General features: G+C 43.8%; 1 protein-coding gene across 4 annotated transcripts in view; it reads right to left on the bottom strand.

Annotated features, from left to right (window-relative positions):
• Positions 1–25135, bottom strand: part of TBC1D5 (TBC1 domain family member 5) — a 585769-nt gene that overhangs the window by 161886 nt on the left and 398748 nt on the right. For all 4 annotated transcript variants that reach the window (XM_040263533.1, XM_040263505.1, XM_040263514.1 and 1 more), the window contains one exon: positions 5604–5746. In XM_040263533.1, the coding sequence (XP_040119467.1) occupies positions 5604–5746 (143 nt within the window). The remainder of the gene's footprint in view (positions 1–5603; positions 5747–25135) is intronic.

Below are 25135 nucleotides of genomic sequence, written 5' to 3'. Positions count from 1 at the left end.
TGTGTGTCTCTCTGTGTGTGAGTGTGACACGTCCCTTTGAGGAGATGAGGAAGCCTAGGCGCCTCGGACTAGAGCTGCGCCCGCCTGACTGATACTCTGCACAGCATCAGGTGCCACAGGCGCTCCCCAGCCCCCCTGCCCCCAGGGGGTGCGGGCCTCGAGGAGGCAGCGCGGTCACTGACGGTCTTTTAGTTTCTCGGAGAGCAACACCGAGCTACAAACACAGCGCCTACAGCTGCCAAAGACAGGTGAGACGCCCAGAGCCTCGCCCGGTGCCGCTGCCTTGCAAGGTTCCGGTGTGTGAGCTTGGGAATGGCTGGTGCACAGGAACAACCCCGCGCCGGGTGCCCTGGGCGAGGCATCTCGAGTTAGAGCCCACCGGAGGGGAGGAAACCCGCAGCCTGCGCTGCCTCTGAATGCTCGGTGGCCGTGACTCCACCTCCCCGGGTTCGGACCCTCCCGGGAGGCAGGGCCCCCCCTCAGCACCGCCCCCATCCCCGCGCTGGCCCCCTCCGGCTCCCCGGCTCCTGCTCTTCTGAAGGACGATGCCTCTCCCTTCGCAACTCACCCTCCCGGCCACGGCCGCTCCCGCAACCTCCGGAGGCCGGCCAGGGTGCGGGGCTCCAAACCACCGCTTCCCCCAGTCTCTGAGAGGCCCCCGTCCTCCGGAGGCCACGCCACGTCTCCACTCCCAGCTTGCCCTTCCTCACTGTCACGGACACACCCCACGGCCGGCAAACAGAAGGCGCTCAATGAATCCTGGCTGGCTGGCTGAGGGCGATGCTCTTCTGCACTGACCGGACAGCTCCGCGCCAGGCGCACCCTGCTGCTTCTACCTCTTCCTGCCCTGGTTCTCTACGAAGTGTCCCTGGAGGCCCGAACCCGAATCGCAGCTCCCTCCCAATCCTCCGATCACAGCATCTCCTCCGTGACTTCCTGCCCTTCGCAGACTGCTCCATGCCCTCCTGTCTGCCCACCCCCTGTGGTGCTTTAGCTCTGTCCACCCTGGCAGCCCTCCGCGGCTCTGAGGTCCGCCCTCTGGTGGGTGTAGCTCTGAGGGTTCTAGCCCCCGGCAGCCCTCTGGGGCTCTGAGGTCCTGGTGGTCTTTCCCGCCCGCCTCCCTCCCTCCCTCCTCCTCCTAACTCGCTCCCTGACAGCGCACTCAGCACCCCCACCCACCTGCCTCCCTGCAGCCAGGCGTGCACCTAGCGTGAGGCCTGGATTGCTATTTGCCTCTGTGGATCCTGCCCCTCGAGCATCGCAGGTGCCAGGGCCCAGGGTGTCCCCACAGGCTCCCTGACAGCTCCAGGGGCTGGCGCGAGTTCTCGGGCAGCCGCTCCCACACCTCCCGGTCCCAGCCCTGCCCCACCCTGCTCAGACAGACAGCGGGTTTCATCCTTTATCAGGCGCTGAGTGACCCTGCCAGCCACTGTCTCCAGAAACTGGCACCTCCTTCCACGCACTCCTGATACCACGCCACTGCCTCCAGGCCCTTGTTTCTTCCATTATTTCCCCCAAAAATATGTGTCAGGAGGACTACTATGCACTGGGTCCAGTTCTATAGGCTGGGATACGGAGGCCCACCAAGACAGACTGGGGAGTGGAGGAGGCGGTGTTCAGAACCAGTGATAACGCAACTTTCAATAACATAAATCCTCCTCACTAGACTGAAATACTAGTGCTGATCTCTGAAGGAAAAGCTCGACTGGCTTGAGAAGCACCCTCTCCACCAGCTCTCCACACCTCTGGGAGCTGGGACTGGCTCCCTCTATAGAAAGTGCAAGTGAAGCCGCTCAGTCGTGTCCGACCCTCAGCGACCCCATGGACTTCAGCCTTCCAGGCTCCTCCATCCATGGGGTTTTCCAGGCAAGAGTACTGGAGTGGGGTGCCACTGCCTTCTTCAATGGATGAAAGTGAAAAGTGAAAGTGAAGTCGTTCAGTCGTGTCTGACCCTCGGCGACCCCACAGACTTCAGCCTTCTAGGCTCCTCCGTCCATGGGGTTTTCCAGGTTTTCCAGGAGTGGGGTGCCATTGCCTTCTCCATCAAACCTTCCTTGCCCTCCACTGACCTCTAACTGCGACTATCTTCTTCCCTTCCCTGTGGACTTTTTTAAAAGATGACTCTGCACGTGCTATCTGCACACTCTTTTCAATTAGCTACTTTTAGTTGAAAATGGAATGTGTACATGAGACAAAAGGAATGCAGAAGAGGCTACTGCAGTTCTGAGCTGTCCAGTTACTCACCAACCTACCATGATCCAGCTTCCGCTCCCCCAGTCCATGGAACCCACTTTGGCAAAGGTCTCCAATGACTATTCCTCCGTTCACAGGAGGACTTTCCCAGCCTTACCTGACTGTGCCTCTGCACTCCTGACCCAGTACCTCCCTGACGCTACAGAACAGCTTCGAGGCGTTACAACACAAGGTCTTCCGTTCCTGGAGCCTCTTAAATACTGATATGAAACACCTTTACCCATTTTCCTCTGAGAGCATCTACCTCAGGTAAACTGACCACGTAATTCCTATGATCTTAATGGGGTGCCTTTGAGAGTGAAAGAAGGCAGCGTTAATAATTACTACTCTTCAATAGTGAGTGTATAGAACTAAGACTGTTCCATACAGACTGCAAATATATGGTCCCTCTATTCTCCTGGGAGACCACATCCACTGTTGTGGTTGTAACAAACACAATTTGTAAAAATAAATCTGTAGCCTTGATACTGACAGTGAATTTTATTTTCCAATCCTCAGATACTGATCTCCTAAGTGCATGCATGCTAAGCTGCTTCAGTCATGTCCGACTCTTTGCAACCCCCTGGCCTGTAGCCTGCCAGGCTCCTCTGCCCCTAATTTCCCAGGCAAGAATACTGGAGTCAGTTGCCATTCCCTTCTCCAGAAGATCTTCCCAACCCAGGGATCGAACCCATGCGTTTTATGTCTCCTGCATTTGTAGGCAGGTTCTTTACCACTAGCACCACCTAGGAAGCCCCAATTTCTTACAGATCTCTCAAATTCAGCATAGCTGAAACACAGTCATATCCATTCCGAAAACCTGCTAATCCTCATCTTTCCTTTCCAGGTCAGACGGACGACCCGGCTGCTAAGCTCTCCCAGCTAGGGCTCACTGTGCACTTCCTGTTCTCCCTCACCCGTCTGGTGCCCCTGGACTGTGGTCGTAACCTTTCATCGGATTTCCTTGCTCCAGTCCTGTCTGCCTCTAGTCTGCTCCACCCTGCAGCCAGAGGAACCTGAGACTGCCCGCACCGCTGCTCCGACCCTTTCAGTGGCTTCCCATCACCTCCAGGGTGAGGATTCTCATCAGGATTCGTTCTTGACTCCCTCATGCTCACAACCTGTGCGTCACTCTCGCTTTGTACTCTCAGGAAACCAGGCAGCTTGTGAAAACACACACATGCCCCCCATGAAGCTGTCTCTCCCGAGCTTCTCTGTTCACGCTGCAGACCCCTCATCTCACTCACCTGCGTCTAGAGCATCTTTTCGGGTCACACGCCTGCCCAGAGGGGAGCCTGGCACCTCTCCTGAACTCTCCTGCTGCCTCCTCCACCGCAGGACCAGAAACATCAGACTTCAACCAGCCATGTTCTCCTAGACGTTGTCCTACCAGCTCCTACCATTACTAGGCCTACTAATTAATGTTTCCTACTAGTTGGTAAACTTCCTAAGGACAGGGGCAGTGCCCCTTAAATACTTCACAAATAGTCATCCTATTTTTAGGAAGTCTCATCCATTGTTATGGATTTAAACAAGCAAATCAAAATAACTAGGACTTTATAAAATACACAACTTCATTACCTCCATGTTTCTTTCACTTGTGTCTACGTGTTCTATAAGGTCTTAAAAATGGACAAAGGCTTCAGCTGCCCCAAATCGCCAAGTTTTCTGAAATTAATTTTTAAAACCACATCTTAGGATAGGAAACACGGTGATTAAAAATATGGTTGTGATTAACAATAGTTAATGGAAGAGTAAATATTTAGTTAAGACTACAGAAAATCAGAATAGATTCCAATAGTTGTCTGGCTTGAAAAAATTTTTGAAAATATTATCCAAAAGTAATTTTTTAAATAAAGGAGGCTTCTCATTCCTTTTGTTTTTCATGTAGTCCGTTCAGTCACTCAGTCGTTCGTATCTGACTCTTTGTGACCCCATGGACTATAGCACGCCAGGCCTCCCTGTCCACCACCAACTCCTGGAGCTTTCTCAAACTCATGTCCATTGAGTCGGTGATGCCATCCAACCATCTCATCCTCTGTCATCCCCTTCTCCTCCTGCCTTCAATCTTTCCCAGCATCAGGGTCTTTTCCAGTGAGTCAGCTCTCTGCATCACGTGGCCAAAGTACTGGAGTTTCAGCTTCAGCATCAGTCCTTCCAATAAATATTCAGGACTGATTTCCTTGTTTTTCATTACTTATACTTTATAAAAATCATACTATTTTTCAGTGGGAGATTAGCATTAAATATCCTAAAATCTAACCAAACATTCTCCTCTACTTCCCAGGTTATTTTCTCTTATGATTTCCATGTTCTTACTCAGAAAGAAAGAATTTTCTACTTTGTATGTCAAAACCCAAACTATCTGACCTTCAAGGCACAGAATAGAATGACAAGCTTTGGATAAAATGTGGTGCTCCCATCATTCATTCATTCAAGTACTTTGGGAGGAATCTTAAAAATGTAATCTAGAATTTAAAGAATATTATTAGTTTTACCAGAGGGATAACAACAGCATCTGGCACAACTGAAATCTAATGAATAAATAGAGAACCGCACAGTAATTTAACAGTCAAGATTATGAACGGCTCCAAATAGTCTCATGTTCTTCTGACAAAGTCCCACTCTTACAGTAGTTTTTTATTTCCTACTTCATCATCGCTTTGTGCAAACATTCCTAATTACATTTTGGCTTACAAATCTGGTTTTGTGAATTCTTCCTTTTGAAAAGGAAAACAGTTTGAGGTATTCTGAAATTTAAAACATGCTCTGCTTTTCTCTTCAAGCTGAGGATTATCAGACTATTCCAAAGAGGCAGGCTGAGGCTTTCCAGCTAGGCAAGCACCGAAAGGTAGATCCTATGAGACAGGAATACATCTGCCACTGGGCACTCCATTGAGAAATACGTCTGGTCAAAATTTAACTAAGAAGTTAGAGTATCTTTAAATGCAGTATTTATTTTTTATTGGCAAGTTGTTGATACTATAAAAACAGCTCCTATCTTCTGATAAATATTCTTGAATACTCCCTACCTGTCAGAAGGTGGCGCTCTAAACATATCTGAAACACTGGCTTTTTCTATGCATGCTTCACAAATGTGTGTAAGGAGGAGATCAAAGCCGGAGGAAAGTCTTTAGAAAAATGGTTCTGAAGAATATTCCAGTTCTTTCAGGATAAAATTACCCACATCTGATACATACATGTTAACTCACAAAAATATATTTAGTATGTTCCTCTGAAACTTCCAGTATACTGCCTATGATAAAAATGTAGGCATGGTAATTCAAAATAAAAGGTAAAGTACATTTAAGAGACACAGTTTAAAACTCAGGACCGCCAAACTGCATGCTGGCACGGCCATTAGCACTTACAAGCATCTCGGATGTACAGCAACATGGCCACGAAGACGTAGTCAACCAAAGTCAGGGTGAGGCCGTCTGCGAACAGGGCGTCCCAGACCACCAGGAGGTCCTGCAGCGGGAACTCTCGGCCGAACAGCAGCCGCACCCACCGTCTGCGGGAAACAAAAGCTGAATTCAGGAGACAGTACTGTTGAGAGCAATATAAAGAGGAACCATCTTCTCCTGTAGCTGTGAAAAAATCATAATTTTTAACTGATCACACCGAGCAAATATTATATAAAAAATTATAATACAGTAAAGTCCAAGTTTTAGGCTTTCAAATGCATTTTGTAATTTTATAATGAGGCCACACTCATTAAACTTTGTTCATATAGGTATACAACACAAGTACAATATTTGAAAAGGGTAGAAATCTTTCGTATGCATTAGAAATCATAAATCTCAAAAAGGCAAGGAGAAAAATGAATGTAGTCTGATAGTTACCTCATCTGTAAGGTTATGAATTAAATAACAATGTTCCAAAATTTTATATCACTACTGACTTTTTTTGTTAACTAGACTTTTGCAAATGGTCATATGACGAATTACTGTAGTCAAACAGAAAACTGCATTCTGACATGTCACTCCTATGTAAAAATATTCATTTTAAAATTAAATGTGAAAAAAAGACAGATGTTTTTTGTCAAGCGTAGACAGTTATCTCAAATGAAACATATAATGATACTTGATTTTTAACTTCAGAATAACTTATCAAGGAGGTTACCTTTCTAGGGGTATTATTTCAAAACACAGTCACTTCTATGGCCAGGAGAATGGACACAGATGCTACAGAGCAGATCCAAGAAGCTAACAAGAATAGTAAACAAGGTTTGTCTGTAAATATACATCATAAATAGTAACACTTCAGACTTTGAGCAAATGCTAAGCCACTGATATCTAATTCTTATAAGAAAATTAAAACAGTTCACTTGATATATTTTTATCCATTTACTTCTAATTTTATATACATGGCTATAATTCCTTTACTCAAGCCTTTCTCTAGGAACTCAAGCTAGAGATCTATGTGATTCTATCATACAACAAAGACTCAAAAATTCTATATTTCTAGTACCAAGAAATAGCACAGAATAGGGGCCATTCTTTAAAGATTAGTTCAGAGATATTACCTCTTTGCAAAATTCAAAACCAAATATAACCATCTGTGAGGTTAAAGTGAGGCCAAAAAAAAAAAAAATCAGACACTACTTTTTTCAGGGAGTATTACGTTTAAGAAAGAATCAAAAAGCTGTGACAAAACAGTGTAAAATACACAGACATATCAGTTTATTAAGAGCCATACCATCAAATACTTGAATTCCTTTATTCATATTACCAAATTAATCAGCAGAAAAATTAAATTATATTTTCAACCACATCTTAAATTATGTTACTCAATTTTTCAGGAAGGAAATTTAACGCCTAAGTGACATCAGCATTTAAAAATGTTACAGAATTGCTTACAATTTTCATCCACCTTTGAATTCATACCCCACTGCTAATATGAAAGGCTGCTAACACAACTGCGTATGTGTGGTTTGTCTAGTATGCCTATATTTATGTGGCTTAGAATAAAACATTATTTCTATACACACTTCTAATTCTTTTAAATTACAAATGCTAATATTTACTATTTTAAGAAGTACCAAAATATCCCTAAATTACACAGTTGCTCTTCTTAATTAAAAACAATTAATTGCTTTTTCAAGAGTGTTGGTGGAACCAATGGGCAAAGAATGGGCAAAGCAAAAAGCACCTGGGTTAAACCATATGGTGGACCTGTTAAAAGGACCTTTAAACTGATAACTGTATCGGCAAAATTAAGTGATTACAATCACTTAGATCATGGTCATTCAGTTATCCAACTGACACAACTGAAGAAAAATCCATCAGTGAAAAAAACTGATGAGGCCCTAACGTATAACATGGTGACCACAGCTGGTAACAGGGTGTTGTGTAATTGAAATTTGCTGAGAGAGAAAGAACTTAAATGTTCTCACCAAAATAATAATAATAAAGATAAGCACGTGAGGTGATGGCTGTGTTAATTTCCTTTCACAACATGCACCTACATCAAATACAATGATGTCTGCTACATCCCTACAACGGTATTTGTCAATTATATCTCAACACAACTGGAAGATAGAAGTAAATAAATAAACTTGAGAATTATCTTGGTTTGATGGATAGGTAAATTTTGGCACTTTGAAAATTACATATTCTGACATTAAAGTGATTCCTCCTGGTTTCAAATCCGGATGCCAGCATGAAACTCACCAACAACATAATCCTAGGCCCTGAACCTGCCCCCTTCCCGCCTGGAGCTGACTTCCATGCTTCCCTTATTTGAATAAGCCCATGGTAACTCCTGCTGCAGTTTCCCCAGAGACACTGCTTCTGTGAGGCCTTATGTGGAGGGACATTTTTTTTTCTGTGTGTTTTTCCTGTTATCTTCTACGGAAAGTAAAATGCCTTTTGAAAAAGAGGTGTTGTATCATATTACAAAAAACATCATTTGTCAAAAAAAGTAAAGAACTAATAAAGGTTAATACATGCCACAGAAATGCAATGCCACCTTTCCCCTCTAACTTAAAGTCCAAACTCCTCTCGTTTCCTCAGGGACAATCGCATCTTTGGCTTCATCACGGATAATGCAGAGAAGACAAAGGAGCCTACTTCTCAGAAATAATATATAGTTTTACTATTTTTGTGACAAAATGCTCAGTTACTGCCCAAACCTCCTGTCTTACAATGTGCCTGCCGTTCCGGGTTGCACTAGCCTAGCTTTGGAACCCACTCTGCTACGACACACGCGCAGTGCGGTCGGGCAGGGGGCTCAGACACCCAGCAATCGACAGTGAATAAAACACACCTTCAAGACCACAGCACACGAGTCTTCAGTGCTTCTCTATTTAATGTGGAAGCTGTGATGGGCCACTTCATAAATGTTCCACATTGCTTTATCTTTTAGGTTTCACCTTGCCAAGTACACTGGTAAATAATTCCAGGGCAAGTTCCATATTCGGTGTATGTGTGTGTATGAGAGAGACACTGACAGACACACTCACACACAGAGCCAGCGAGTTCTTCTTTGTAAGAGAACATTTTGCTCAGTGTTTTACATGTTCACCAAGATCTTTGTTAAACTCACTGTAATGCCACCTGTCACACTACCTAGAAGCAAAGACATAGCTAAATTGGAAATACAGGCGTTGATCTTGTTAGTGGCAACATAAAAATAATTCAGGAAGTGGGGGAAACCCGGAAACACAGAATGAAAGAATTAATTAGTAGATGCCTAGCATGTTTCTCAGGTTGGCCAAAAAATGTGTTCAGTTTTTCTGTGCGATGTTATAAAAAATCCGAAGGGACATTTTGACCAAGCCGCTTCCCAGGTGATGCAACGGTAAAGAGTCTGCCTGCCAATGCAGGAGACCCAGCTTCGATCCCTGGGTGGGAAGATTTCCTGGCGTAGGAAATGGCAACCCGCACCAGGATTCTCACCTGAAAAATTCCATGGACAGAGGAATCTGGCAGACTACAGTCCGTGGGATCACAAAGAGTTGGACACAACTGAGCAACTAAGCACAATATATAAGACTCTTAATGAGTTGTACATGTAAGGATATTAAATTAAAGCAAAATATATTTTCCTCTATTTAATATGCACTTATAGGAAAATTAAGGCCAAATTCTCAAAATATTTAAGAAGTCCTGGTATGACTAATGAAACGCTTTGGGAGCAACAATGATCTTATCAATAATTTAATCACTTTTACCCCAACTAGATTTAGTTCATACATATATTCACCACACAAAACTTCCTGTGCTATTTTGGGCTTTCTTCATTGAGCTTAAAAGCCAAGAAAAAAAAATCTTTATGGAATGAGTTACCAGCAGAAAGTATTTCAGTGTGCTTTTGTATTCTTAGAAAGGAAAACGTACTCTAAGAAATGAGGTCTTGTAAAAGGAGTCACTCCTAAAATTAACATGCTTTCATTGCAGTTAAAAATACTTAGCGAGAGTTTAAGTTACACTTAAGGGTAGCATTAAACCTTCTTTTAACTTCAGTTTAATTGCTTGATACTATTAATCTCGAGTTATGTACATCACACCTACAGATTGCAATGCTCGTAACCATGTACGTTTTATCACTTGTGTTAATACAATAATTCATATTTTACCAGACTTACTTAGTAATTAAAATCTGCACAAACCAAAAAGACCATCTGATGCATTAAATTTAATAATAAACCACCCAAAGACAGGACGGTCTCTATGTCTGTACTCATGCAACACTACCCTCATTTTTAAATTTCTGTGTAATTAAGCCGTTATTCCTTTGGGATCAGTAACTCCTGATGGTGTTATTGCTTAGTGAATGACCCATGGAAACACCAAGAAAAATACACTTTTTACTGATCAGCTTATGAAAATGACCAGTTTGACTGAGGTTTTAAAAAACAGCCTTGCTCCAACATGGCTGTGGTGGGTTACGTATGCAGAAAGCAATCAGTATACTAAATCTTCCTTTTTTTTTCTTCCGAGATATGGGTACAGCCACCTCAGAATAACAAGTGAAATGGAAAAGGTATATTCAACTTAATGTAACAAACATTATTAGGGCATCTTAAGTAACCTGTGATCATGAAATGATAGCACTGGGTAGAATATAAGAACACAAAAGCACAGATAGATTTTTGCTTAATGATATTAATCTTTTGTTTTCGTTCACCTGGGCTTTTCAAAGGTAACAATGTTTAAATGACTAGTGGGGAAGGAACACAGAATCCAAATGTGGTGTTTGCATCAGAGAAAACCAGAAGTAGCCAAAGGCCTTGTCTTTGCGCCTGTCGCCTCCTTGACGGGACTTACTGGGCTCCTCTGCACTCAGTTCCTCTGAATTAATTTACCTCGAGTTTTCCTTTATGTCAACTCTGTGAAAGCAGTGTTAAAGCCACAATAAAATACTGAGGTTATTATAATTAGGGTCACAAGGCGTTCTCATCTAACTCCTTTGGAGAGCAAAGGTACAAACGATGGACGGCAAAATTCTCATTTCCCATTTATTCTTACAGCTCTGCAGAATAAATTATGAGAAGATGCTTAGCCTGTTTGCTACTTTTTTTTTTTTACCTAGTCAAATATATCAATTTGGTCTTCTTAAAAATATTTGAGATCTGCATATATTACAGAAACATGTGAATACTTCATGTCCATCAAACTCCACTATAAAAACACAAGAAACTGTAACTTCAAATTAATTATTATCTTTAAAGAACTCAAATCTACTTTCTAAGCACTCCTTATAATACACGGTTGAACCAGCTTGAATTTGGCTTTCTGGGAAAACACGCTAAACCTAACTTAATCTCCACAGAATAAGTACAGTAATTGTTAAAAGTATATTTCTGACTTTGGGGAAAATTCCCTGTTCCTTTCAGAGGGCAGCACACAGCCCTTTATTAAGGAAGGTTTCTGTTTCCAAAAATAAGTTCCTAATAATTATCACCATTTCTACTGCAATTTATTCTCTTTGGCAAGGGTTTGAAGCTGTTTTGTCAAAACAACTGCAATACACCCTTGGCAAAAATAGCCTGCATGGGAAGCAAAGCCTTGTGCGTCCATGGCTTTCCAGGGGGACAAGATGCTCTGAGCGCGTGGGGCACAGAATGACCACTGCACGTCTACAGGAATGCACACGTCCCTCTTTCAGAGGCAGACCTGCCATTTGGATTACAAGCGTGGTGTTTCACGGACTGCGCGGCTTTAGGATGTACGATTTACCAGCAAGTTCAGATAAATCTACTGAAGGACGGTCGTAGTCCAATACTGCTTTAGTTCTGAGATGAGACTGCGCTCTCACTACTGCACACTGTGCCCGGGGTGCAGCTAGAACCCCCGCTCTGACTCGAGTGGACGTGGGGGTCAAGGCTGCGGAGAAGCAGTCTCCCTGCCCGATCAGTTGTTTGGGCTTCACTACAGGGGAGGCACTGCGCATTGAAAATGACTTGTAGGCCGTGCTGACCTATAAATTATAGCACGAAGAACTGACGGACGGCTGGTGGTCACACTGGAGTAATTAAATTTAGGCTCTGTGAAAACTAGTTTTTGTTTATACTACAAACAAATTTTACTTCTAGGAAGTCTATCAGTAGGCTTTGTTCTGTCACTTTATCTCTGGCAAAGGGAGCTATGAGCGAGTCAGTGTTCTAAACAGCATACCGAGGCTTCCTGAAGCTAATTGCTGCTATCCTTCCTAATATGAAACTCATTAAAAAACAACACTTAGGCAACTTAATTTTTTTGAAACTGCCACGGACTATTTCATATAGCAATGGAATCAGCCTCACTGAGTAACAGTTTCCAGTTTCCTCTGCTTAAATCTCCGAATGCACTCATATACAGTATATCGTTGGAGGAACTGACATGAGGTTTAACCCTAAGCTAGGAAACGTCAGGGTCCATGGGACTCAGTAGGAAGCTGGACCGCACACCTGCAGGCTGCTCACACATCATGAGGAGAGCCATACTGAGCCCTTTCTCAGAGGCAGCAGTAGTGACGGTTCCATGCGACGGCCTGCCGCTGCCAGGGAGCTGCGAACACCTTCTGGAGGGTGGTTTTCTTGGACCCTCTCTTCCTTCTCCCCCACCCCCACCCTACAAGGGGCACCAACCCTGCCTGGCCCCTCAGAGGTTAGGACAAGCGCAAGACTCAGGCCTGACGTTTGCAGACTCCATATCTGTTAGGCTGCACAGTCACAATGACCAGAGATAAAGGCATCAATAAAAAATCCCAGCTAAAAGGTTATGACAGTTTGGTCTGGTTTCCCTTCTCTTTTTCTTCCCTTGTGATCTTGTCCAGCAGATCACAAGCTCCATGGGGTTATTTGGTTTTGGACAGAGTACAGGAGTCAGTAAATGTTTATTAAAGTAATACGAATAGGGACTTCTTTGGTGGCCCACTGGTTAAGAATCCACCTTTCGAAGCAGGGGATGCAGGTTTGACCCCTGGGCGGGGATCTGAGACCCTGGGCGGGGCAGCTGAATCTGAGTGGCACAGCCGCGAGCCGGAGCGCGGCAACGCTGAGCGCCTCTGAGCCTGGGCTTCCCCGAGAACCCCAAGCACACAACCAGAGGAAGCCCGATGCTGCAAGGAAGACCCTGTGGAGCCAAAAGCAAAAATAAAAACAAAACCAGAATTGACAAGAACCGCCCTTTCCCAGGCCCGCTCTTATTAACCAGGGATCTTCCGGATCTTGCGCTTGCATCGGTGACCGCTCACAGGGTTCCCCGGCTGCTCGTCACATGTTCCCCTGTGCGGCCCTCATCTCTGGAGGGATCCCTGCGAACACACACTAGCAGTGAGTGATCACACCCGGGGAGGAATCGACCGAGGCCGCCTAGGCCCGCTAGGACGCTCTCCCTTCAGTTCCGGAACCCTGGCCTCCCGCCTGCCTGCGCCTTGGATGCACCACAGCTGTGGCCTGGCGTCTGCTAGGACTCTGCCCGCACAAGTGGGATCCCAGGGCCGGACGCATGACTGGGGAGCTTTCCGGAAGAATGAAGACTCCTAGGCGCCCACCACAGTGCTGCTGGGCCGCACTCTGCGCTTTGACAAGGCTTCAGGAGATCTCTGTGTATACTAGGTTTTGGGAGCCACAGATGAGGTGATAATTCTCGGTCTCCAACTCATTTTGCTGCCAGCTGTCAGCACTCCTAAACCCACCATGCGTTCCTGTGAAACATTATGCTAGGAGGAGAGAAAAGACTTCAACTATTGGTTGGCTCTTCTAATTAGAGTAATGGTCTCAAGCTTTAGTATGCATCAGAAAAGCCTGGAGGCTGAGTAAAACACAGTTAGAACCCATGCTAAAAGTCTCAGATTCTGATTCTGAGACTTAGATGTGTCCTGATCATTAGCATTCTGAACAAGCTAGTTTCCTGGAGCTGTTGATGCGGCTGATCACAGATCACAGTGTGAGAATCACTAGGTGAGGTTCTGGTTTCTGCTCCCATCCCCTCTTAGGCCGGGGTGGGTCTTCTAGTCAGTTAACCCAACAGGTGTGGTCACTGGACCCACGCCCACTAACCATCTAACGGGGGGACAGGAAGCCCAACCTCTCTTCACATCCCAGCTCTACTGACATCTGTACCTCTCCCCTCAGAGAAGTTACTATATAAACACGATCCAATAGAAAGGGGAGACACAGACAATAGAGAGAGGGAGAAGGCCCAGTGAAGGGTGGGAGAAACTGGGCCATTCTGATTTTTTTAAATTCCAAGTATACGAACAAAGCTAGTGGAGGTGATGGAATGCCAGTTGAGCTATTTCAAATCCTAAAACATGATGCTGTGAAAGTGCTGCACTCAACATGCCAGCAAATTTGGAAAACTCAGCAGTGGCCACAGGACTGAAAAAGGTCAGTTTTCATTCCAATCCCAAAGAAAGGCAATGCCAAAGAATGCTCAAACTACTGCACAATTGTACTCATCTTACACGCTAGTAAAGTGGTGCTCAAAATTGTCCAAGCCAGGCTTCAGCAATACGTGAACCGTGAACTTCCAGATGTTCAAGCTGGTATTAGAAAACGCAGAGGAACCAGAGATCAAATTGCCAACATCTGCTGGATCATGGAAAAAACAAGAGAGTAACAGAAAAACATCTATTTCTGCTTTCTTGACTATGCCAAAGCCTTTGACGGTGTGGATCACAATAAACTGCGGAAAACTGTGAAAGAGATGGGAATACCAGACCATCTGACCTGCCTCTTGAGAAACCTGTAGGTAGGTCAGGGAGGAACAGTTAGAACTGGACATGGAATAATAGATTGGTTCCAAGTAGGAAAAGGAGTACGTCAAGGCTGTATATTGTCACCCTGCTTATTTAACTTATATGCAGAGTACATCATGAGAAACGCTGTGCTGGAGGAAGCACAAGCTGGAATCAAGATTGCCGGAAGAAATATCAGTAACCTCAGATATGCAGATGACACCACCCTTATGGCAGAAAGTGAAGAACTAAAAAGCCTCTTGATGAAAGTGAAAGAGGAGAGTGAAAAAGTTGGCTTAAAGCTGAACATTTAGAAAACTAAGATCATGGCATCCAGTCCCATAATTTCATGGCAAATAGATGGGAAACACTGGAAACAGTGGGTGACTTAATTTTGGGGGGCTCCAAAATCACTGCAGATGGTGACTGCAGCCATGAAATTAAAAGACGCTTACTCCTTGCAACGAAAGTTATGACCAACCTAGGCAGCAAATTAAAAAGAAGAGACATTACTTTGTCAACAAAGGTCCATTTGGTCAAGGATATGGTTTCTCCAGTGGTCATGTATGGATGTCAGAATTGGACTATAAAGAAAGCTGAGTGCCGAAGAATTGATACTTTTGAACTGAGATGTTGGAAGGGACTCTTGAGAGTCCCCTGGACTGCAAGGAGATCCGACCATTCCATCCTAAATGAAATCAGTCCTGAATATTCATTGGAAGGACTGATGTTGAAGTTGAAACTCTGATACTTTGGCCACCTGATGGGAAAAGCTGACTTATTTGAAAAGACCCTGATGCTGGGAATGATTGAGGGCAGGAGTAGAAGGGGACGACAGAGGATGAGACGGTTGGATGGTGTCACTGACTCAATGGACATGAGTTTGGATAAATTCCGGGATTTGGTGATGGACAGGGAGGCCTGTCATGCAGCAGGTCATGGGGGTCATAAAGAGTCGGACATGACTGAGCGACTGAACTGAACTGGTATCACAAGATGAAGAAAGGCCAAAACAAGACATAAACATTGTGACATTTTAAAAGTTAACATTTACAGGTCACAGTTTTTAAAATATAAACTTACTATGACGGTTACATACAATCTCAGCTGACGGTTGAGTAAACACTCTAAGTGTGGGGCCCTCTGTGTCCAGTCCTGATCTGATGGCTCTCCCGAGTGCTCTCGTGATTGGCTTTAAGGAGGTGAGAGAGCTGGGAGGTGGCAGGAGCCAGGTGACTATCTAAGTGCAGAGACACAGCCCATGGTGTATGTCGGGGGTATCCAGTGCACACAGAGGGCAGAGCACCCCAGTGCTGCCAGGACCTGAAAGGCATCCTCCTCCGGCCCACGCAGAAGCCCTGCAATCCTGGGGGCCTGGCTGAATGGTCATCCACTTGGTGTTTTCTGTGCTACCTGTAATCCATTCTTACCTTAAGGTTCTGCGCTCAGAGAGATCTGTCTCTAAAATAAAACATGACTTTAGAATGTTCTACCTGAAAAAATAAAGCGCTAAACTCTACAAGGAGTGCTCCCCAACGGTACTACTACCATCCACAATGTCCCGGTGGAAGAGAGTCCAGGAAAAGGGCGTTTCCCTGGAACCTCTCAAATCTCCATGCACAGTTGAAGCAAAGGAACACCACCCGAATGAGGACAAGCAGACGCTAGTTATTCAAAGCTTGCTATAGCAAGGGAATCAGCTACCATCACCTGCTTTCAGCAAAGGATCAGAAGCAGTCAGGGCAGAGAGAAAGCTTCGTAGTAAAACAAAGAGAAGGCTTCAAGTCTGCTGGACTGGAAGCTGGAAGGATGGCGGTGGGCTGACAAGAGGGAGAGAGTCATTTGTGACTGATCTGGGGAGCATGTGAGCTTTCTCTAGTTGGTCCTGAGTTGGAAGCAGGCAAAAATATAGGAGCTGGCAGTCCATGACCAAATCCTGACTGTTTCGAGTTTATTTTGCTGTAAAGGTGGTGGCTTGGCTTCTCACACAGGTCAGCAATCTCTTGTTCTAGCCTGCCTGGCTGTTTCCCACTTACACATTCAGTCTTTGTATGTAAACACCTGGCTGTTGGGCCTGTGCCTGTATCCAGTCTAGAACAAGCTACAGTTCCAGCTTCACAACAACCTTGTTTCCAAAGCCAGACAAGATAGAGAGGCAGGGGCACCTCGTGTACTGTTTGCCTCTTAACAAAATTTTATGAAAAGCACGAAATAGTGAAACAAATTCAATCCCCTTATGTGATCAGAGAGGAGCTGTGGAGGCCTCTGAGGCTTTAATCAAGTTTATGAACCCTCTCCTCTAAAATATACATACATCCACACACACACTCATGGGCAAGCAATTTCAGGAGTTCGGCTGATCCATGGACCTTAAAGTAAGAAGTCATGCTCTATATTATTGTTATTTTACTTTAGAGGCTTATATTGCAATGGAAAGCTATATTCTAATGAAAGGAATACATAGCTTCTTTGTGCCTATTTCAAAGTATCTCCTTGCATTTTAAAGGAATAGCATAGCTTCTTTCCTGACAAGGGTCCCTGAATTAAGTGCCTGCTACTGAGGGGCTAATCTTTGTGGCTCAGCTGGCGAAACAGCCTATAACGTCAGCCCCATATTGGAAAAATGTCCACGGCTTGGCAGCACTCATCTCTGCTAAGCTGGGGGCGGAAGGGCTGGGGAGGACACCATGGCCACCCTTCACTAACTTCCTCTGCGGGCTCATCCCAGCCCTGATCAGACCACAGGTAAGGCGACTATGAGAAACACTGAGAGCCTTCACTGAACACGTGCTTCCTGAAGAACGTCAACTGTGCAGCAGGTACTATGCTGGGCCCTGGACTCAGTGACATGCTGACAGCTTTCAACCATTAACATCCAAAGCAAACTCTGAATCCAAAGCTCTGCAGCCTGGGCTTCCCACTGCCGCTCCGCTTCACTTGCCCCTCCCCACCGAGTGTCCCCATCACCCAGGGTGTGTTCAGGGAATCCCAACTAATGGCAACATTAGCACAATATAATTAGGAAGGTAAGGACAATTCAAAACACCACTGAATACATTTCAAAGCCAAGTATTAATTGCTTTTGGATTATCCACCATTTGGGATTACATGTGCCCTGGTTCCCACCCATTAGTGCAGGTGAATGGGGAGAGGCATGTGTCTGAACGGGGACCAGATGTGTTCGAGGGGGCAGGGCAGACTGAGGGACTCAGCAAGGAAGGAGGGCAGTCACACTCCCCCATCCAACCCAACTGTCCCGGTGACTCCCCGACCAGTGGAGGCAAAATGGGAACAGAAGAGGGCAGGGTGGGCGGCTCCGCTTGACCCTAGCTCTCTCCTGACAGCTGAAGCTCAGTGTCTAAACAACTTCACCATCAACTGTGGGCCTGTGCTTATGTCTTTAAGAAGAGGAATATACACTAAGCAAAAAAAAAAAAAAAAAAAAGTATTTTCTTATGCATAGAAGATGTTATCATCTGTAATGATTATGGCAAGTATCATGCCTTATATGACTTCTTGATTTCTAGATGTACTATCGAATACATGATCTAAAAACGAGCCTTGAACTCTCCAAGAGCAATATTTCTTCGAGCAGCCTCTGGAATACATGTGGAAATGAATCACCCGTGGAGAAACTGCATGGTTCAGAGACAGGAGGTTACTCTGCTCACCCTGCAGTAGAGAGTGACGGGTCTGAGTGGGTGGGCAGGCAGCCACTTGTTACAGACGCCTCAGCAGAGGCCCGTGCACACCCCAATCAGAAACAGACTGAAGATGTATTCAGCTCCAAGCTCAGAGTTCCCCCTGCTTTTTCATGCTCCTCTTGAATTCTCCTCTATAAGTCCAAAAAGACATCTAACCCAGATTTATATTTTAAAAATACCTCTGCACATCTGTGTCCGAGTCACAGGATTCAGAATGCACGGTAACTACTTTTGCGATCATCCGTGTGGTCATCGAGTTTTTCAGAGTTGAAGAAACGGAGCTTTCTGAAGGACTTACTTTGATAAATCATGATCAGCAATTTCATGAGTACTCCAGTTACAATACAGTGGTAATTACAACTACAGGACCCTACAAGATTTAGAGTGCTTCCTTTCAAGGAAACTCATTAAGGAAACTATAAAGAACTAAGAACTTACAAAGAAAAATTAATTGCCACTTTTGGTCAGCCGATTTTAGAAAGACTTATGAGGTCTAGGATTGTATATCGGCTCACGGAGAGAACAGAAACTCAGTGAAGTCTAGCTTACTGAGGGCATCATGGTACATAATATGTTCATAAATTAATCTGCTCGTAAAGCAACTCAAATATGAAGCACAAAAACATCCCATAAAATACTTCAAATTTATTTTCATCAACAGCACTCATTTCCTTTCCACATCAGCTAGCAGCTACCGTGGCTGAAAGCTAGTCTGTGAAGCTACGAATCTCCAGTCTCCAAGGCGGAAATGCCACTCTGACCACAGCCTCCTATCTCACTGCGGTTTTCACTCCCAGAATTTCTCTATGTCCTGTAATTACAGAGAAAGCTATGTGGGTTATTATTTTGCTTATTTTGAGTGGCTTGTTTGCAAGGTGAAAAGCAATTTTAACATGTATGAGACATACAGTGAGAAGTAATTTCCCTCTGAATCCACCCTCCCAAAGGTAACTCTTTTGTGTGTTCCCATAACACAGAGGCATTTTTAGGCACCTAGACACCTTTTAAAAACAGACATGGGGAGATACTGTATCATGCATTTTAAAATTCAACAACATGATTGCTAAAACGGAAAATATTCTACATCAGCATTTGCAGCAATACCTTCTCTTGTTTTGCGACTGCACAGTGCTCCACTGAGCACATGTATCATGGTGCAACCCATTCTTTGTTGTGGGCGCAGTCAGACTCCTCCCTTTGTTATTACTCATGATGCTGCATTGATTACCACTGTACAGGGCTTTGTGCTTATATCTTGGAAAGAAGCAAACTGCTTACTTCATGTTGTTGTTGTTGTTGAGTTCCTGTTTTGTCTGACTTTTTGCAATCCAATGGACTGCAGCATGCCAGGCCTCCCTGTCCCTCATCATCACCTAAAGTTTGTCCAAGTTCATCTCCATTGCATCACTGATGCCATCCAGCCAGCTCATCCTCTGACACTCTCTTCTCCTTCTGCCCTCAGTCTTTCCTGGCACCAGGGACTTTTCCAATTAGTCAGCTGTTCACATCAGGTAACCAAAATACTGGCGGTTCAGCTTCCTTCCAATGAGTATTCAGGGTTGATTTCCATTAAGATTGATTGGTTTGATCTCCTTGCTGTCCAAAGGACTCTCACGAGTCTTCTCCAGCACCACAGTTAGAAGGCATCAATTCTTTGGCACTCTGCCTTCTTTACGGTCCAGCTCTCACAACCGTATGTGACCACTGGGAAGACCACAGTCTTGACTATGTGGGCCTTTGTCAGCAGAGTAATGTCTCTGCTTTTCAACACGCTGTCTAGGTTCATCATCGCTTTCCTGCCGAGAAGCAGTCTTCTTCTGATTTCACGGCTGCAGTCACTGTTCACAGCAACTTTTGGAGCCCAAGAAGAGGAAAATGATGCCACTACTTCCACCTTCTCCCCTTCTATCTGCCATGAAGTAATGGGCCAGATGCCATGATCTCAGTTTTCTGAACGTTGAGTCTTAAGCCGGCTCTTTCACTGTCCTCCTTACCCTCACCAAGAGGCTCTTTAGCTCCTCTTGGCTTTCTGCCACTGGAGTGGTGTCATCTGCATATCTGCGGTTGTTGCTGTTCCTCCCGCCTGTCTTGACTCCAGCTTGTAACTCATCCAGCCTGGCATTTCTCCTGATGCGCTCAGTGTATAGGTAACGTAAACAGGCTGGCAGCAGACAGCCCTGTTGTACTCCTTTCTCAATCCTGAACCAATCAGTTGTTCACGAGGGGTGCTGACTGTTGCTTCTTGACCTCATACAGGTTTCTCAGGAGACAGGTAAGGTGGTCTGATATTCCCATCTCTTCAGAGCTTTCCACAGTTTGTTATAATCCAAATAGTCAAAGGTTTTAGCACAGTTACTAAAACAGAGAGAGATGTTTTTATTAAATTCTCTTGCTTTCTCTATGATTAAGCGAATGTTGGCAGTTTGATCTCTGGTTCCTCTGCTTTTTCTAAACCCAGCTTTGCCATCTGGAAGCTCTTGGTTCACGTAACACTAAAGACCAGCATGCAAGGTTTTAAGCATGACTTTGCTAGCATGGGAGATGAGTGCAACTATTTGATGGTTTGAACATTCTTTACTACTACCTTTCCTGGGAACTGGGATGAAGGTTGACCTTTTCCAGTCCTGTGGCCACTGCTGGGTCTTCCAGATTTGTTAACATATTGAGTGCAACACTTTGATAGCATCCGCCTTTACAGTAGCTCTACTTCACTTTGCTGACAAAGTTCCATCTAGTCAAGGCTATGGTTTTTCCAGTAATCATGTATGGATGTGAGAGTTAGAGTATAAAGAAAGCTGAGCACAGAAGAACTGACGGTTTTGAACTGTGGTGTTGGAGAACACTCTTGAGAGTCCTTTGGACTGCAAGGAGATCCAACTAGTCCATCCTAAAGGAGGTCAGTCCTGGGTGTTCATTGGAAGGACTGATGTTGAAGCTGAAAGTCCAATACTTTGGCCACCTGATGCGAAGAGCTGACTCATTTGAAAAGATCCTGATGCTGGGAGGGACTGGGGGTAGGAGAAGGGGACGAGAGAGGATGAGATGGTTGGATGGCATCACCGACTCAATGGACATGGGTTTGGGTGAACTCCGGGAGTTGGTGATGGACAGGGAGGCCTGACGTGCTGTGATTCACGGGGTCGCGAAGAGTCGGACACGACTGAGCGGCTGAACTGGACTGAACAGCTCCTCTTCCCTTTTCCCTTGGTAACCCCAGGTTTGTTTTCTATGTCTTTCCCAGGAGAGGTCAAATTCTAGGCCATAAAACAGGTCTCAATAAATTTAAGAAGACTGAAATCAGATCACGCACTCTATCTGATTGCAATGCTATGAGACTAGACATCTACTAAAAGGAAAAAACCTACAAACCTGTGGAAACTAAATACTGTGCTACTAAATATCCAGTGGGTCACTGAAGAAATTAAAGTGGAGATTAAAAAAAAAACAGAAATACGAAGTTACAAAAATCTAAGAAACACAACAAAAGCAGTTCTAAGAGGGAAGTTTATAGCAACACAACCTTACTTCAGAAAAGAAGAAAAATCTCACATAAACAACCTATCCATACATCTATAAGAACTAGAAAAACAACAACACCCCAAATTTAGTATTAGAAAAGTCATAGAGACTTAAAAAACCTAGAAAACATCAACTAAGAGCTCATTCTTTGAAAAGATAAACAAAACTGATATCCCTTAGGTCAAATTCATCAAGAAAAAAAAGAGAAAAATCAAATAAATAAAATCAGAAATATAAAAAGAGAAGTGAGAATTGACAATACTATGACATTGCACACGCTCCATGCTAAGCTGCTTCAGCTGTGCCTGATTCTTTGCGATCCTATAGACTGCAGCCTACCAGGCTCATCTGTTCACGAGGTTCTCCAGGAAAGAGTGCTGGAGTGGGCTGCCATGCCCTCCTCCAGGGGATCTTCCCCACCCAGGGACTGAGCCTGCGTTGTTTACCTCTCCTGCACTAGCAGGCAGGTTCTTTACCACTAGCACCATCTGGAAACCCTAATATGACACTGTGTTCAGGTTAAGTCTCTCAGTCGTGTCCTACTCTTTATGACCTCATGGACTACAGCCCACCAGACTCCTCTGTATATGGAAATCCCCAGGCAAGAATACTGGAGTGGGTTGCCATTCCCTTCTCCACGGGATCGCCCCAACCCAGGGATTGAACACAGGTCTCCTGCATTGCAGGCAGATTCTTTACCATCTGAGTCACCAGGGAAGCCCCTCTAATATGATATTATGTGCCAATCAAATGGACAACCTAGAAAAAATGAACATATTCTTAGAAATATACAATATCCTGACTGAATCAAAAGAAATAGAAACTATAACATACCAATTATCAGAAATGAAAATGAATCAGTAATAGTAATTTAAAAACCTCCCAATAAACAAAAGTCCAGGACCAGATGGCATCACTGGTGAAGTATACCAAATATTTCAGGATGAGTTAATGCTTATCCGTCTCAAACTATTTGAAAAAGCTGAAGAGCAACAACACTTCAAGAACTCATTCTACAAGGTTACTATTACCCTGATCCTGAAACCACAGAACTATGCCACACAATAAGACAATTAAAGGCCAATATCATTGATGAACATCAGTACAAAAGTCCTCAACAAAATATTAGCAAACCAAATGCAAGAGTACACGAAAAGGATTATATACTATGATCAAAATGGATTTCTCCAAAGGATGCAAGGATAGTTCGATATCCACAAATCAGTCAATGTGATTCATCATACTAACAAACAAGAGTAAAAATCATGATCATCCCAACAGATGCAGGGAAAGGTTTTGACAAAATTCAAATCCATTTATGACACAAATTCTCAATAAGACGGGTACAGAGGGAATCTTCTTCAACATAATAAAGGCCATGTATGACAAACCTAGAGCTAACATCATATGAAACAGTAAAAACTTAGAGCATTTTCTCTAAGGTAAGGAACAAGACAAGGATAGCAACTCCCACTCCTTTTATTCAACAGACTATTTTTAAGTCCTAGCCACAGCAATCAGACAAGAAAATGAAACAGAAGGCTTTTTCCTTTTGGAAAGGAAGAAGTAAAGCTACCACTGTTTATAGATGACATGATATTATATATAGAAAATCCTAAAAATGCCACCAAAAGGCTATTAGAATAAATACAGTAAAGTTGCAGAAAAAAATTAATATTCAGAAATCTATTCTGTGTCTATACACCAATATGAACTCTCAGAAAGAGAAATGAAGAAAACAATCTAATTTACAATTGAATCAATAAGAATAAAATATCTAAGAATGAATCTAACCAAGGAGGTAAAAGATCTATATTTGGAAAACTATAATACACTGATGAAAGAGATTGAAGACAACATAAACAGATGGAAAGATACACTGTGTTCGTAGACTTGAAGAATTAATATTGTTAAAATGAACTTGCAACCCAAGGCAATCTACAGGTTCAATGCAATCCCTATCAAGACTAATAACCTTTCTTTACAGAACTAGAACAAAATTTCCAAAATTTGTATGGAAACACAGAAGACACCAAATAGCAGAAAAAAAAAATTTGATGAAAAAAAGCAAACCTGGAGGGGTCACACTCCCTAATTTCAAACTACACTACAAAGATATAGTACTCAAAGCAGTACAGTAATAGCACAAATGCAGACTCACAGACCAACAGAGCAGAGAGCCCAGAAATGAACCTATACTTATACGGACAATTACTGTATGACCGAGGAGGCAGTATACACCAGAGAAAAGGATAGCCTCAATAAACGGTGCCAGGAAAACTGAGCAGCTATATGCGAAAGAATCAAATTGGACTACTCACACCATATGCAAGAGTGAACTCCAAGTGGACTAAGGATGTGAAGGCAAGAATGCGAAGGCAGCACACTGCCTGACATAAGTCTAAGCAGCACCTGTTTACATCTGTCTCTACAGGCAAGGGGACAAAAGCAAGACTAAACAAACGGGACTCTATGACACTGAAAAGCTTCTGCACAGTGAAGAAAACTATTAATAAAACAAAGAAAGTTACCTACTGAATGGAAAAAGGTATTTGCAAATGATATATACCTTGGTAAAGGGTTAATATCTAAAAATGGCAAAGGACTCATAAAACTCAATACCAAAAAAACAAACCACCTGATTAAAAAATGAGCAGAGAACCTGAAGAGACATATTTTTCCAAAGAAGACACACAGATGGCTAACAGGCATATGAAAAGATGTTCAAGACCACTAATCATCAGGAAAATGCAAATCAAAATCACGATGAGATATCACTTCACATCTGTCAGAATGGTTATTATTTAAAAAAAAAAAAAACAAGCAAAGGACAAGTATTGGCAAAGAAGTGAAGAAAAGGGCATCCTCGTGTGCTCTTGGTGGGGGTGTAACTTCAGGCAGCCACCATGGAAAGCAGTGAGGAGGTTCCTCAAATAAAGCGGAACTAGCATATGATCCGAACATTCCTCTTCTAGGTATTTATCTGAAGAAAATGAAAACATTAATTCAAACTGATCTATGCACCCCAATGTTCATAGCAGTATTAGCTACAATAGTCAAGATACGAAAACAGCAGACAAACGGGCAAAGAAGATTCGGTATATATGTACACAATGGAGTATTACTCAGTCATAAATAATGAAATATTGCCTTTCATGACAACAGAGACAGACCCAGAGGTATTATGCTAAGGGAAATAAGCCAGATAAAGCAAGACAAATAACACATGCCCTAACTTATACATGGAATCTAAAAAGCAAAACAAATGCACAATCAAAACAGAGAGCCACAGACACAGGAAACAAATGGTTACCGGGGGAGAGAGGCCAGTTGACGAGTGAAACAGGTGAAAGAAATTAAGAGGCACAAACCTTCAGTTATAAACAGATGAGTCATGGGGAGGAGATGCACAGCAGGGGGGAACCCAACCAATAAAAGCAGACTGTCGCTGCCTGGCTGACGGACCGCAACCAGCCAATCATGGCGACCCTTGTGTAGTGCACAGAAGC

Source organism: Oryx dammah, unplaced genomic scaffold (genome assembly GCF_014754425.2).
Source record: "Oryx dammah isolate SB20612 unplaced genomic scaffold, SCBI_Odam_1.1 HiC_scaffold_2, whole genome shotgun sequence".
Classification (NCBI taxonomy): Eukaryota; Metazoa; Chordata; class Mammalia; order Artiodactyla; family Bovidae; genus Oryx; species Oryx dammah.
This window is presented reverse-complemented; position numbering and strand designations above follow the sequence as displayed.